Raw genomic sequence first — 16,784 nt, forward strand, 5'->3', positions numbered from 1 at the left:
TTTGTGATAATGGAGTTAACAATGTCAACATCTATACTAACTGGAAAAATCAAATTATCAATTTACTTGAGTTGTTCTATGTATCTATGTGATGATATTATAATTAAACATTTTATTTCATTTTCATAATTAATAATTTTTGCCTTAATAATTTTATTGAATTAAGGTTTTGAATTATGATATTAACATTGAAATGTAATAGTATTACCATTGATCGTATAATAGATATTGTAAAATCAATGGTAGGTATTACAATTCGATATTTTAGATATAGGTATATAATATCACAAATTATAATTATATAATCTGCGAGATAATATGGAATAAGTCCAAACACTTGTACTCTACAACTAATTATATTTAAAATTCTAAAGGTGTGATTCCTATGGATGCGTCTGGAGACCCGCAACTACATGTTGCAATTTAAATTTCAGCCACGTGGTCGGTTTTTTGGTCGCGCGGCCGAATATAGATTCCTATTTTCAAGGCTGTAACTGGAAAAAAATTTCGGGAGAGGGGTCTAACATTATTATTTAATACAATTTATAGTTAAACTATATTCACCGCTAAAATTTTTCTATTTTTGAAATTTCGGGGGGGGGGGACCCCTGGACTCCCCCAGTTACGGCCTTGCATATGTTGGCGATTGGGAATCCACGGCTTTGCGGTGCGTCTTAATTGTATTATATAATTCTCGTTTTAGAATTGTATTTTATATTTTCTATCATTTTTCAACATATATCAGATAGTGGAATACGACGAAGAGAATTTTTAATATGTCATTTCTCACTAAAAAGCAAAAATTAATATTAAATTTACTTCTATTACAAGAGGCAGATGAAGAACATGCCCTTATTAAACATATCATATTACATAATGGAGAAAAAACAATACACACGATATAAATTAAGACAGAAAAATTTAAAGGTTTTTAGTATTCTCATAAAATAAAATTTTTGTCGGGATGGTCATTTTTGGTGTATAACACATCGTATTTTTAAAAACATAGTTTGTGATATTATTATTGTGCAGGGATGCCAAGTGCATTGCACACTAAAAATGTAGTTCTATTTTCTAATATTCTAATATATTTATTCTATAGAAAAAAATTGAAATCTAAGCTTTGACTTTGAATAAAATGTTTAATATTATACCTAATAATATGTTTAAATCGTTTTTAACTTTTGAATTGCTTATTAGTTATTGGAAACAATGTTTACCATTTTTTTCAAATGTCTTATATTTGCTGTCAAATATTTTTTTTTAAGAATTGAATTTTATAATGTCGATTAAAAAAATAAAGATTTAGATCTTGCCACAGACACAAACTAGTTGGAATTATGGGGATAGGAGGGTAAAAAAAAAGTATTCAATATCCAACGAGTGGTGTAGGAAGACTGACTATCGCCCCTGGCAAACTTAGAAAAAGTTACCTTTCTAACCAATTAAAATTTGATGTCATGATATTTTTTTTAACCTTTAATTTTACTAATATTTTTAAGTATACAATTTTTATTGTAAGTTATTATTACAGTGTTAATTTTAAACTTTGAAAATTTACTTTTCTCGTTTTATGACTGGCAAATTTATCGATAATTTCTTCATATGAAATTTTTTATTTAAATACCCTATTTTCATAATTTCATTATTAAATTCACATGTATTGTGTTCTAATAGACAACATCTACGTATTTCAAAAAGTATAATGGAAAAATGTCGATTTAACTGTAGGATAAAAATACGACTTTTGCACAGTGGCGGTAGGCACAGTTCGCCATACCCTTGTTACACTGTATCCAAATATGATAAAAAAAATTGTTCTCTGTTCGTATATTATAAATTTCGTAATATAAGTTTATTGATGTTAATTAATGTTATATCTAAAAATAGATCATCGAGTGTATAATTAGTCTTAATTTCTCCCTTCTCTGTTCTCTTAGATTTGCTCCTCTGGATCCTGGTATATATAATAATAAGACAATAGTTTTTGTATGTTGATAATCAAGATATAACTTGTAAATTAAATCATATTCAAAATTCATCAACTAGTCATTTATAATATATACTCAAAACTAAATATATAACTAATTTATACTAATTTCTATAACTTATTATTCTTAACAAATCAATTATAACCATGTCCTAAAACAAGAAGTTTAAGTGTTTTACAATGTTTTATATAATACATTGTAAAATGTATACATTCCTCACTCTGTTTTGAATAAAGTTTTAGATAACGGCTCAAACAACTTATTTACGATTTTTATAAAGAAGATATAAGATAAAAATATATCAATCTAGATAATTTATCTAGAAAAATTAATATGGATAAAACATAACATCGGTAATACCTAAATTTAAATTATCGAATGCAGCAACTACAACTCTTAACGGTAATCGTCAGTGTTGGGTAGTGACATAATGGAAAATAGTTACGCGTTACTGTAACACCATTACATTTACAGTAAAGCATTACGTAATGTTATTAAAATGTTTATTCTGTAACGACAATGTAATAATGTAATTTATTTTAAATAAGTTATTTCTTTAATATGGTGAAGTAATTTCATTACAATTTTATTCGTGTAACGTAATACGAGTATGTGATTTCATTACATTTATGTAATGAGTAACGAGTAAAGCAACTTATTACTTTTTTTAAAGTAACTAACTCAACATTGGTAATTGCTTTAAGTAAATAATTTTAATTCGTGTATATTTCTTAGAAACCTTTCTTGGAGACGAAGAAGATTCGTTTTTTCAATTTTGACACAAACGATACTTACGACTTTTTCATAAATTATATCTACGTGCAATTTATTTTCTGTGCTTTATGGTGACATGCTGTCATGGTGATCCATTATCGATTGACTGTCGAAAAAACTACTGAGAACATCTGCAAAGAAATAACTCGGTCATGTATCACGGTTTTCGGTATGACATAAGATATTAACATTACGTCCCACCATTCCCATTGATTTGTCATACCTTCGTAACCATATTTCCTCTCTGTACAGCAACACAGTATATATTTAATTTTCGTCTGGTCATTATACCGTAGGCTTTTGGGTAAATATTAAAATTTAGTGGTCCAGTCTTAAGTTTTAGGATTTTTTTTCTATAGGGTTTTCACAACTGCGTATATCACTTCATTTCCATCAATCTAATTTGTTATAAATTTTTTAAAATAACCCTGATAAATAAAATTATAGCGCCTAAGGTTAGGCCTAAGTAAAATTATTGTAAAATCATAAATAGCAAAAATGATGCATCTATCTTTCAACACAGATTTTCAGTCGTGTGTCAATAAAATAAATAAATAATTTGGTATTCAGATACGGTATTTCTTTGAATATTACATTGTAATTTGTATTTAGTTGTTTGAAGAGTTGTGGCTTTTGCTGTAAAATATAATTTACTTTATCGGTAAATCAATAAAGATATTATTATAATCTTAATACTTCTAGTAGTCAGAATAAATATGGTTGAATATTTTTTCTTTCTTCATGTTATTTGGACATTCAGAAACTAAATCTGAACAATTACACTCTGAAAATATACTGCTTAGATCTAATCTTAATTGTGGGGTGAAGAAGCGAAAGAATAATATTGATTTTATAACAATATTTTTTCATTTTTTAAAACTTAGGATAGTGAAAGTGGTTCAAAAAAAAATTATTACTTATCGAAGTATTAAAAGAAAAAAATGGTTTTACACATTATTATGACGTACCTCAAGAGTGCAAGACTTTTTTTTCGGATAAAAAACCCATTTACTTCCCTTAGTATTAATCGTTTTTCTTACGCTTTACTTTGTTTCAAGATAATCTTAGTAACTTCGCTGTTTTGCTAAAACGTACAATCTGACATTAAGGATCTTTATAAAATATATGTATCAAGAAAGTAGATATTTAAAATTATAATTCTCATTTTTCAGTATTTGATCAGTGATCGTTTTATGTGTATTGTCAATATGATGAAACAATGCGAATCTTATTGTTTCTCCCGTTGTTGTAAATATTTGGATGTGAAGTATGGTGCTCATGTTAATCTATGTTGTTTAAAATCATATACAAGACCATATCCAGAAATAATTTTCGGGGGGGGGGGGGGGGGGTCTAAAATATATTTAATGTAATTTTACTGAATTTAGATTTTAAAATTTGGTTAAAAATAAGAACAAAAAAGTTTTTATCTTTTAAAAAATATATAATTAAATAAACAAAATAACATACACAAATTCAATTTATTTTAAACCAATAAAATGCTTCTATCATTTTGAAGAGCAAACTGGTTTAACACTTCTTCGGGATTAACCGCAACATCTCTATGGGTACTTAATAAAGCTAGGCTTGTTACTATTTCTTGTCCTGTGGAGTTTTGTTAAAATGTCTTGACGCGTTTTAATACCGAAGAAGTTCGTTCGGGAGTTGCTGTAGAAACTGGCAGTGTGGCTAGTATTTTTAATAAAAAAATAAATATTTAGAAAGAGTTCATTGTCATAATAATTGAATGATTCTACAGCTGCATTTGGATGATCTGTATTTTTAATTACAATCCATTTTCTTTTCCACTATTTTATTTCTGAAGGTAATTAATCAGCATTTATAAAATTTGAATATAAACTAAAATCTGATTCTAAAATTGAAGATTTTACATACATTTTTGGTACTAATAAATACAAAAATCATTAAATTATCTTGTGTTTGGAAAATCGTTCTTTAAGTTGACTAATAAAATCATCATACAGAAGAATTGCAATAGAAATATGAAAATAATCTTCAGGAATTTTTGTATATACTCGTATATATATTTTTTAAATGACTGAATAATCTTGGTATTTTTATTTTTTCTTCATCATTCACGGATATAAATAATTGTTCTGATTTAATTAATATTTCTTTGAAATTTTCATCAATGTTTCTTCGCATATCTTTCACTCAACTTAAAATAGTTTCAATATGTTCTACTGCTTCACTTAAATGGCATTTTACTGACTGCTATACCTTACATAATGGCAAAGTTACAGAGAAAAGTGATGTCGTAGTTATCATACTTAAAATAAATCCACTAGTTGTTATACACTTTTGTAACTGTAAAGCTTTAGACGATGTTTCAGTGTCTACATTTCATTGTACGAGTAGTTCTTCTAACGTTGCAACAATAGGTTTATATATTTCTGAAAAACTTAACATGTCATCGTGATTTTTAACCCACTTAATCTCGCACATGGAAGTTAATTTAGTCAATTTAATTTGAGGTAGAAATACTTTTATTTTACTTTTTAATAGTTCAGTTAATTTAGTCGATATTTTAATAACATTTTTCACAGATTTTATTATTCCTATTAAATTTCGAATATGGTGAATATTTGACAAATGAGCAAATGCTAATTTTAATGAATGTGCACTGCAGTGGACATAAAGTGCAGTGGGATTTTGTAAACTAATTGGTCTTGTATAATTTTTCCATATATATTTATAAAAATTATTTTGAATTATAGGGTTTATATACGTAGTATTTAACGCTTGGTTCTCAATATGATATGTTAGATTTTTATCTTCACACGAAACGCGCATTTTTAATAATGTTCGGAAATTACTATCATTATAAATAGGCAGTGGCGATTTCATGGGGGTCGATAGGTGGTCTGCCCCCCATCTTGAGCTATGTAAAAACTAAAAATATGAATGAGCAAACAATTTACTAAAAATGGTTTTGGCGATAATTTTATGTCAAAACTGTTTACTGTTTACCAAAATGTTTGCTCCTATAAGTTTGACTGTTAATTAAGTTCGGATAAGAAATAATCTTTGTTTTAATTTTTTTATTCATACCTATATTTTTATGTTATGCCATTGTGGTATAAAGTTTATAGAACTTAAAATTACTTCTCATGTATCAAGCAATAGGAAAAAATAAATGGGATATGTATGCAAATTGTAAGTATATATAAAATATTTTCGCCGCCCCCCTTGTGGCTTCTCAAAAATCACCACTGTAAATAGGTTTAGAGTTGTCTAAAGAGAGAGGTCTATAATCGATAATACCGCGTAAAGCTATTTCTTGACGCACACAATAAATACTAGTTTGAATAATAGGTAATCTTTTTCTATTTTGTTCAATTTGAATTGCACGCATGGAATGTAATGTTTGAATTATATTTTGATAGTTTTTAGAATAAACAGCAATAAAATTATTTGCGCGCATAGATAGCATTAAATTTGTGAAATTCAGTTTGACTATGTTCATTAAATTTCTCAATCGCTTTTTTTCAGTCATTAAAAGGTTTTATAACTTATGTTATAAGATTCTGGTGACTGCCTCTGCCACCAAATTCGCGACCAAATATCGCACAATATTTACAAACTGTACCTTGCTCACCAATTCTTCAATAAAAAACCCAAGGAAAACGTTTAATCCATCTTAATTGAAACTTTAATTTTTTTTTAAAATTTGTAGTAATTGGATAATTTATAATTTTATTTTATTATTATTTGTTATTTATAATTTTCATCAAGTGACTAATGATCAAGCAATAATTTAAATTTTTTTTCATCAGATACATTTTTATCCAAATAGTAGCCAATATCGTTGTCTTCGACTATTTGCTTCACGTCCGATTTCAATATATTATTTTCATTTGTTTGCAAATTTGTGGATGAATTACTAAATGATGACGAGTCTATTTGTGATAGGTGGATAGAAATATTATCGGTCTAAAATTAAGTATATGAATTTACCTTATATGAATTAACCCTTTCAGACCTGAATTTTTTAAATTTAAAAATTTTTTTTCACCATAATTTAATTATTTATTAATTTTGGCAAGTTACATAATTTTTGCATTTTTTTTCGCTAAGTTATAAGTGGGTACACTATAGTGTACCTTGGGTTTTCGCAAGTTGTTTGTATTCATCTATCAATAAATATTTTATTTTTTCAATAAATAATTAATAAAAATGAATTTTTTCACTGTTAAAACACAAATTTAATAAAACAAATCAAATAACATTTAACATTTTAACCGTTTCGGTTGATAAATTAATAATATATTATATACATAATATATAAAACAATTTAACGTACCTTTGAAAGTGTAGAAAGATAATTGAATAGTATATTTTTGTTCTCTCGATTACTCATTATGATGAATTTAAATTTTAATACATTTTGACGTATTTTTCACAGTACGGCAGACTATGGTATATTAATTATTATTAAAGTAATATTTTTAATGTAGGTACACAAAATTAATATTGTTGTTGTTTATTGTCACCGACCGCCGCGCGCGAAACGGCGTCGATAGCGGTCGTTTCCTTTATCTATTGATAATAATCTATTATTAGACACCGTTATAATATTAGTTAATTTAATTGTAGTTTAAGCTATTGGTAACTAAAAATATTTATGTTGGTATTAAAAATAGTTATTTTAAGCATTTGTAAAGTACTGACGACATTTGGGGGGGTCCATACCCCTTGGAACTCCCACAGATACGGCCTTGATCATATACATATAAGTATGGGGAATGTGTTATGTTTGTCTCATACGTCTGGCTCAAATAAGCGGTCGGTGCGGGCCACGAATACGGTTTAGTACAATCATTAAAGAAATAGTGCTGTTTTCCGTTTGTTGGAAGTACAATGTGCCGAGAGGAGTCTTAAGGGATTTGCGGGATAACTCGAATAAGTTTCCGTTTAATGCTGTCGGACCCAGGACTTCAGCGGTCAAATAACCGGAGGTGAGTGGGGCGATTGACAGTGCTGAGAAGGGCTTTTTAAGATAGCGTCCTCATTGAACAAGTATGGGACGTTCGGATGATTTAGGAGGATCGTGTATAAAGCCACTAGTAGTCAAAGTCGGCATGGTGTAGCTGTCGATTATCTATTATCGGTGATTTTCGTCGTTCTCATAATCGTCGAGTTGCTTACTTGTTGTTGTCTTCTTGTTCTTCAATCAATCCGTGTTAGTTTTTTTTGGGAAGGTGCTATTTTCCACTGTTATAGTTATTTTATGTATGTATATATTTTATGTATTTTATTATAGGTAAAATTGTTCCATTGCAATAATAAAAATGTCGTACGCTAACTTCATGCATGATTAAACTATAGTTTAATTTTTGAAGCTCGATAAGTACCATAGTACATATAAGGCTTCATCAATTGTATGCATAAATAATTTATGGCGATTGTCAATTTGATTACGAAACATAAATGTCCGTTTTTGTTAAGATAAATATTTATATGCACTAGATAGAGCACGGATAATTTAGTGTAGTTAAGTAAGTTTACATATTACAATGGAGATGATATATTAACCGATGAAAAACATAGGGCAAAATTGGAAAATTGGAAATTTTTGGGTACGAAAAAAATAATCAATATTTCAATATTTATAATCGATATTGACATTCAACTATATTGCTTTTGGTGAGAGCACCACCTTAGATTTCAAAGCAATCGGAAAACAGATGACGAATCTTCAAAAACTTTTAATCAAATCACATACTAACAAGGGGAATGGAAATATATTATTGTTTTGTTCAGTTGATTTAACTTGTACATTTAAACCCTTTTTCTTCAAATTCAGATCTAAGTACGCCACTGTTTTAATACACCTAATCGGTATCGTACGATGGTTATTAGCGCTCGTGTATATTTATATTGAATACGAGTTATTAATATTATCTATAACAATAATAGCACCTATATATTATATACCTTGAATGGGTTTGTGTGAGGCTCTGAACCCATTCTTAGTAGTACCTATTATTTTTCAACATGCAAAACAATATTTCGTTTAAAAGTATGGCTATACATTTTTAGTTATATTAAAATATTGAACAAAAAATTAACAATATAATACAATATAAATAGTTAGTCATATTAAATTATAATAGATAATAATGTTTTCTCCGGTAAAATATAATTTCAATAGTGATTTTAATTTGTATTGTAAATAAAACGTTATATTATAATATTTTTTGAATATGGGGATGTAAAAAAAATCGTATTTTATGGAGAATTGCTACTCTCCACTTTCCACAAAATCGGCCCTGTATATTATAATAGATACTCGGAAGTACACGGATCTTAGAATTTCTAGACGTGGAGCTCGTCATTTGGCCAACGGTGGAGCTTAAATATACGACGAGAGCACGTCAGGTTTTCGTTGTACACGGATTTTTTCCCGAGAAATCCAATTTAAAAATAATGTAACATAATATTACTGAACGAAACCCTCAACAATTTGCGTCGCACGGGGACAGATGGATTGCTGCGCGCGTTAAGAGGACGCCACACCCACACGTGTTTCTCCGTCTAATGAACGTACAACATAGCAAATTTACGTTCCGTAGTTCAAATGTAGTGACGATTAACATTAGAAACATTCTTTGAAGATTAAAATAAACCGAACGATAATCAAACTTTAAGGGAAGAACATTACCCGAATTTTATCGATCGATTTTTTCTGATATTTTAATTTTAAAACGAGTATGAGCGTGTAAAATTTTACAATTAAAAAAAAAAAAAAAATCATAACTCGTAAACCCTAAACATCGGAAAAAAACTGACCAACAAAACACGGATAATTTTCTTCCCATATCGTTAGATTATTATAGGTCAGTTTTTCCCATTATTAAAGCTAACGGCAACGCATTCGAACTACTGAACTCAACTTTGCTACGTGTGGGCGTGGCTATCGCTTAATAGATTTTGGACGATTTACGTATACCATTGCGCGTACAGTTACGCACTTCAGCTACTTACCGTGAGTCTCGTAACGTAAGTACGCGCACGCGGTAAAACGATCACGCCCGAAGCGGCGGGTCCTACGATTTCGCGAAACGTTCGGTTTCGCGGACTCCAATTCCATCTAGGTGTGCGCACTGCTTGGCGTTCCGAGTGAACAACGGGGGAACCGCGTCGAGCGAGTCGGCTGCAAGGGCAGGGGAGAGTAGGTGATGATTGTGAGTGTTGGGGTGCTTTGGACGTAAACGAAAATCACATTCTCTCATGGATAATCACTCGAGTGCCGATCAACGCGCGCGCATACGATCCGAACCAGAGTGCGTGAGAGACGATCTCGTGTCGATCATCCTTCCGTCGTAACGATTCACGTCGAGCGCTCCGCTGTACGACAATACACGGGCGCGCGTGTCGCGACGGTGGTCCGAGGGCACGCGGTCCCTACAGAGTGTCCTCGTGCCAGTTGCGACAGCTCCGGCCGTACGCCGCGGGCCGCCCGTTGAACGACTTGAGCCGCGATTTGACCGACACGAACGACGACGACGTGTTGATCCGGTGCAGGCCCTCCGCCTGGCTGGGATCGTTCTGGCTGTAGTGCCGGAACTGGTGCTGCTGGGCTCGCAGGTAACCGTCCATGCACCGACCGCAACCGGGCACGTTGCGCAGCACCGCGGCGAAACCGGCCCGGTACCGCGTGTTCATCCAGCAGTAGATGAGCGGGTTGTAGCACGTGTGCGACATGGCCAGCCAGTGGAACACGAACCACACGTACGGCAGGCTGCTCCAGGAGCTCAGCGACGGCTCGTGGTCCCACAGGATCTGCGGCGTGCACACGTTTATATTAAACATTATTATTTAAATTATAATGAAATTATTAGATCATTTATTTTTTTATATTTCAATATTATTACTTATACGCACACGCACACATTTTTACTGAATACGATGCGAGCCCGTTGCCGTACGCGTGACAGTATTCGTGCGGATGGATTGTCACTGTTTGTAAGTGTGTTCCGATTCGGAAAACGTATTCGCTAAGCGAAGTTAAGTTAAATTAAATCGTAGGTGTATTACGATTTTACTCGTTACGTATTATATATATATATATATTTAAATTATATTTAAATCGATATTGTTTATCGATTATTATTATTATTAACGAGTGTCTGTGTTTATTGTACGTAATAAAACCATTCGTGACATTCACGGTTCAAAACCGTGCAAAAGATTAGTCGAAATTAATGTATTTTTAATAAAAATCTGACAAAAACGATTAGAAACGTGTTCGCTGTAAAATAGTTTACGATCTGTTTAAAGAAGTAAAATCAGTTCACCATGATAATGTAAACATAGAATTGGATAAAATTATTACATGGTAAAACCTATCGAAGTAAATCAGATCACGAGAGTAGTCGCTAAACATAAAAATGTGAAATCGACGAAAAGCCAATAGGTATAACGTATATTTTTATAAAAACCATTAAATTCTTTGTAAAAAATAATGTTCGTGAAAAGTTATCCGAAAAACAAAAATGTATGTTTATAGCCGATATAGAAAAAAATGTTATGTACCATAATAAATGGGTAGTGAAATGTATTTGTTAGCACTGTATTTTCATTGGGTTTAAAGAAAATAAAATGTAAAAATCATCAACATCCTAACTTATGTATTCATTCCATATACGAGTAGATACAGCGCGTCGTGTAATGAATTGTCATGAACATAATGTTTCATTATAAGATCAATATTCATTTTTTATATGCTATTTAATATTTAAAAAAATATTTATTTCAGTAATATGTATTAATTTTACTTGAATAAAATACCCGTAATAAACATCTCTTATATGTAAATTATTTCTTAGATACCACGGGAAAAGTTTTGATAACATTTTTTTATTATTTTATTACAATATATCAAAAGTATATATTACTATAGTTAAAGTGTGATCATATTTAGGTACTCCTAAAGTTAATATTTCTAATCAAAACTAAAATGTTTCAATATTGTATCTCGAGTGACGCATTTTTTTTGTTTAGGTTGATTTATTGATCTTAGGCGGCGTTCAGATTTTTCCGTTTGGGCAGTGAACATTTTTGAGCGTTACCTTTTTCGCGTAACGCTCGATATGTAATATATTATTAAAAGGAGAAGCGGTTTTTATGAAAGTTATATACAGGGGCACAATTTTAACGAAAAAACTGGGGGTGCTTAAGCTCCTCTTTCTTTTTTTATGATGTTATCTTAAGGTTATGGATACATAATTATGTAACTATTAAAATCAAAATTAACGTGAAACTACTTGGGGGGTACTAAGCACATCCAAGCTGCCCTTCCCCAAATTGTGCCTATGGTTATATCTGAAGTTCTAATTGACCGATTTTCATGTTTTTTTTTTTCTTAATGCCAGTACTTTGTGTGCAGATGAGCCATCTATTGAGAAAAGTTCAAAAATTGAATTAATTAAATAGTTATTAGAAATATTAAATTTTCCGTTTACATATACGATATCGGTTCGCTATCAAGATTGCGGCTCGAAACATCAACATCGAGGGGGAAGTTTAGACGGCCACATATTACCGTCTGGTAACCCGAATCTCACCCACCGTTAGATAACTGCCCATCGCATGACTCGGTAATATAAAGATAGAACGGTGGCATAGAATGCGTTCTCTCTTTGAACAAACATAATTCTTAAAAATGTTAAATCCTTTCCTACAAATAATATGAAAGCGCGTGTTTTAAAATAAGAATATTTACTTCAAATTCTACATAATAAATCTATATTTCTAAGCTAATATATATGTTTTTACATCTTCCGAGGGTTCCCTATACTTTCTGGTTATTTTTTTAAACTCGTAACGGATTATTTGATTTCATCGGATTTCAATTAACTAGTGATGATTTTGGTTAGAAATTTGTATTTTTAAAGTTTTAGGTTTACTGATTTTGACTAACCATTATACTATTGTTTAGGTAATAGTTTTAAAAAGCATTTAGTAAATTATTTCTGTAGAGGTTTTACCTATATATGTGGACGTATATGAGTAATATTTTAAAATACAAGTAAATAAAATTGTCATGTTTATAATATTGGGAAATAATTATAAGGTCTCGATGAAGTACATGTGCATCATAAAAGAAGAAAAAAAAATGTATAGTATAGAAAATACAAACTAGGGGAGGAATGAGCAGATACTTCCGGTCAAGAAAGACAATGACGAATTTACGAATTTTCGGTTTGTCAGTCCAGGCTCTTTTCGAGAACAGTAATTTTCTCCATCGTAAATTAATCACTGTGTCTGCTTACACAGTGTTATTTTTCGTTTTGTTATATTTAAATAGAATACATATTTCTATTACCCTTTAAAATTTGAGTTTGAAATTTATTTATATTTGATTATTTTTCTTTTAATCATTACTAAAATATTGATGATAAATATTATTTTACGGAGTTGCTAGTATGGTAAAAATTTAAAGGTTAATAATAATTAAAAATTAGCTTATAAGAAACACGTTTTCTGTCTATGACTATTATAACGTTGTAGTAATATTTGGTCGGGGAGGCATAGACTTTTTAACAATCGTGTTTCTTAGTTAAGACTTTGTTTGAAAGTATTGTCTTCAAGTTTTAGGTAAGGACATTTTTTCTGTCCAGACAAGACTCATCGATTTTGAAAACAAGTAGATGGGGGGGGGGGCATAGCCTTTTTAACAATCATCGTTCTGAGTAAAATCGTTTTTAAATTACACTAAAAGTACAATTTGTTGTTGCGCGGGACATCAGGTCTCGATAAATGTATACAATTGCTTATTTGGTGCAAACGTATTGATTCTACAGAATTTTTTTAATAAGTAAAAACCACTATATATATACACAATTATCATTCCCTTTTTTTTTGGCAATTATTGAACTGTGAATACATAATACAATATTTTTAACCACTCAGAGAACTGAGAGTATTTGTTTTTTTTTTTGATAAGTTTTATCATAATATTAAAATATTGTACTGTTAAAATATACGTGTAGTATTGTTATTATTATAGCAATAATTTTTAAAAATTAATTTAATAAAAAAAATTAAATAGGTATTTAATGTTAGACATTTTTTTCGTTGGTTTATAAAATCTGTACAAAAATTGGTGTGATAAGGTAATAATAGTTATACTTATCATAAAAACACAATGGTAGTAGGTGTCTCATCGAAAATGTTTGAAAATTAAATAAATTATCTCTAAGTTTGGATTCTAATACGTCATATTTAATTTGTGTTATATTTTCTATACATAGTCTCATAAAGGATGATATGCCATTACAAGAACGCCATATTAAGTTTCTAACTTACAATAATGCAATATAATCCATCGGCCATAGTATAATTATCAAATAACTCAGACTTAAAAGGAGAAAGATTATTGAAATTTTCGTCGTGACTACTACACTCAGTATAAACTATATTAAATAATGTTTAAATATTGTAATTACAATTTGTAAGTTTAAATCAATATTATAATATTGATATCAATATTATATTATCAATATTATAATTGCAATATATGTACATTAAATCATATTAAATATTTAGATTTTTAATCATTTCAACAGCTTCAGAACCTATTCGAAACTTCAAACCCATATTGATCACATTAAAAAGATATATACATTTCTATGTCACATGCACTTTTTTTGTGTTTTTGGTTTAGATCAATTTGCTATTTGTATTTTGTTCATATATAACAGTGGTTTCAGTTTTTTAATTTAAGGCAGCTAATACGGGTTACGTTTTATTAGCATCTAAAATCTCGATTTTTTCTTATTCATACTACACAAATATCTATAGTATTATATTACATATTTATTTTTACCATATTTTATTGTAGATTCAATCATTTTAACATGTATGGTAGAACTGTAAGATTATGGATACAATACTGTTTCTACGGCGTGGGCTTCTTATGTGTGTGTGTGTGCAGTGACATTAATTCAAGATTATGGAAGTTGATAAAATGGTATGTCGTCAAGAAAAAAATTGGAAATGTAAAATAAATTAGAGTGTTTACGAGTGGTTTTAGTTTTTTAATTTACCTTAAGGGATAATAAAGGAAAGCGAACTAATAATAAGAGGGTTACTGTACGCCGTAGTGTAGAAATTAGATTTATGTAGTTTATGTATGAGATAAATAAGAAAGATAGTGAAGCTAGCACAATGCCATTTAATAAAAGGTACACGGTAGAGTAGTAGTAATAAAAGTGTTGTATTATACTAATATTTAACTATTATGCATAGTATATGAAAGAAGAAGCTAAAAAACTATTGCATTGCACAGACAATATATTATAATATTTGGACTAACATTTTTTGAAGTAATTAATAAATAATAATTGAAGTAATGTATTTTTTTTAACTAAGTGACTGTAATTTGAATTATTTTATTTATGTATGATTCTGCGCATTGAGTTGTGTCTTTTAATTTTCTTAAATTATACTACAAAGTTTGTCTAAATGATGATTACTTTAAATACTATGAACTTACATGACTTAAAACCATATTGTACACATATTATTATATGAATATTATTCGATCCATTTAAATTTGCAATGAATTTTTACTATAACAAGTGTACTCATACTACCCAGGTAGGAAATGATACCAATTTACTATAATTCTTAGGAAGTAGAAAATTGAGTAAATGTTGAGCAGAAATGTGTGTAGAATGGCCTATGAGTGATTCGATGTTCAATTATACAAATTAGTACTGTGAGTATGTATTGCATTTTAATCATTGATACATAATCTAAAAGAAGATAAAATTAAACCATATTATAATATATAGGTAATGCATAGCTATTAACTAAAAACTATTAAAAGAGCCACGTGCTAAATTATAGTTTAGATTGAAGGTTAATAAACGCTTGATAATCTCTCTTTTTTAGGTTGTATAGAGCACATACTCGACCTTGATATGTAAGTCACAATGTCATACATCACGCTTAACTCTGATTTATGGATAATATTTAAGAAACGAATATTAAAAATAACTAGAATTTCAATAGTGCTTTAAAAAATAATTATTTTGGTGGTTTAAAATATTTGTCGAACAATTGTTCCGCGTTTAAATATAAGTCACGTTTTGCGTGACGTCATAAAATTACACCGTCGACAAACTACCGTATCTTAAATACAGATGTAGTATTTATTTCATGCGATTAAAATAACTGTAGGGAAATATTGATTTAAGGTATACGTTATTAATGTTCATTTATATAAAGGTTATGTATTTCTTCAGATGATTGTATTTTTTTCTATAGTAGTGAAATTTGTTTCAGGGTAGTTTATAGGTATGACAAAAAATAAAATTATATAAAATACTAAACATAAATAATACTCTACTTTGTTATTTAAAATTTAAAAAAATGTGTTATTATAATTTATAATGTAAGAATTTAAATAAATGTATAAAAAACCTATTAAAAACCAATATTAATTAAAATAAATGTATCCAGTTACATCAAATTGAATAGATTGTGAACAATGCATATACAATGTACAACTAAATAATTAACAACTTACATATTGTTTTTAATATATTATGTTCAATGGATGTAGATAAAAAATAAATTATATTAATTAAGATTTTTAAAAACCAACATATAATCAGTATATACTTGTGAAGGAAATTCTGATTTATAAGTAGATACATTTTTTTTCTATTTTATATCATATTGCTAGTAGTCATGAATAGCAATGGTAAAACAAGACAATTTGATGACATAGTTCAGTGCAGTGCTCGAAATGGGGGGGGGGGGGGGGACACGGGCGGACGGAGTCCGTTTTAATTTTTCTATAGATTTCAGCGTCCCCCTTCATTTAATTAAGCGAGGAACGCTAAAAACGAGCCCCCCTGGGGATGTTTACTTTTGAACGATGTATTTGGATTTTGTTTTCGTTTATTTCTATTTTCTATAGCTAACTGCAAAGTAATGATTATGTTTTCCCACAAAACAGTTATCGTTGACGATAATCACGGA

The 16,784-nt window shown here is 29.6% G+C and overlaps 1 protein-coding gene across 3 annotated transcripts in view; it reads right to left on the bottom strand.

Moving 5' to 3' along the window:
- Window positions 1-8,945: 8,945 nt before the first annotated feature.
- LOC112688575 (RYamide receptor-like) overlaps window positions 8,946-16,784 on the bottom strand; it is a 106,941-nt gene continuing 99,102 nt past the window's right edge. For all 3 annotated transcript variants that reach the window (XM_025561836.1, XM_025561837.1, XM_025561838.1), the window contains one exon: window positions 8,946-10,571. In XM_025561836.1, coding sequence (XP_025417621.1) covers window positions 10,194-10,571 — 378 coding nt within the window. In that variant the 3' untranslated portion in view covers window positions 8,946-10,193. The remainder of the gene's footprint in view (window positions 10,572-16,784) is intronic.

Source organism: Sipha flava, unplaced genomic scaffold (assembly GCF_003268045.1).
Source record: "Sipha flava isolate LNK unplaced genomic scaffold, YSA_version1 39_pilon_pilon, whole genome shotgun sequence".
Classification (NCBI taxonomy): domain Eukaryota; kingdom Metazoa; phylum Arthropoda; class Insecta; order Hemiptera; family Aphididae; genus Sipha; species Sipha flava.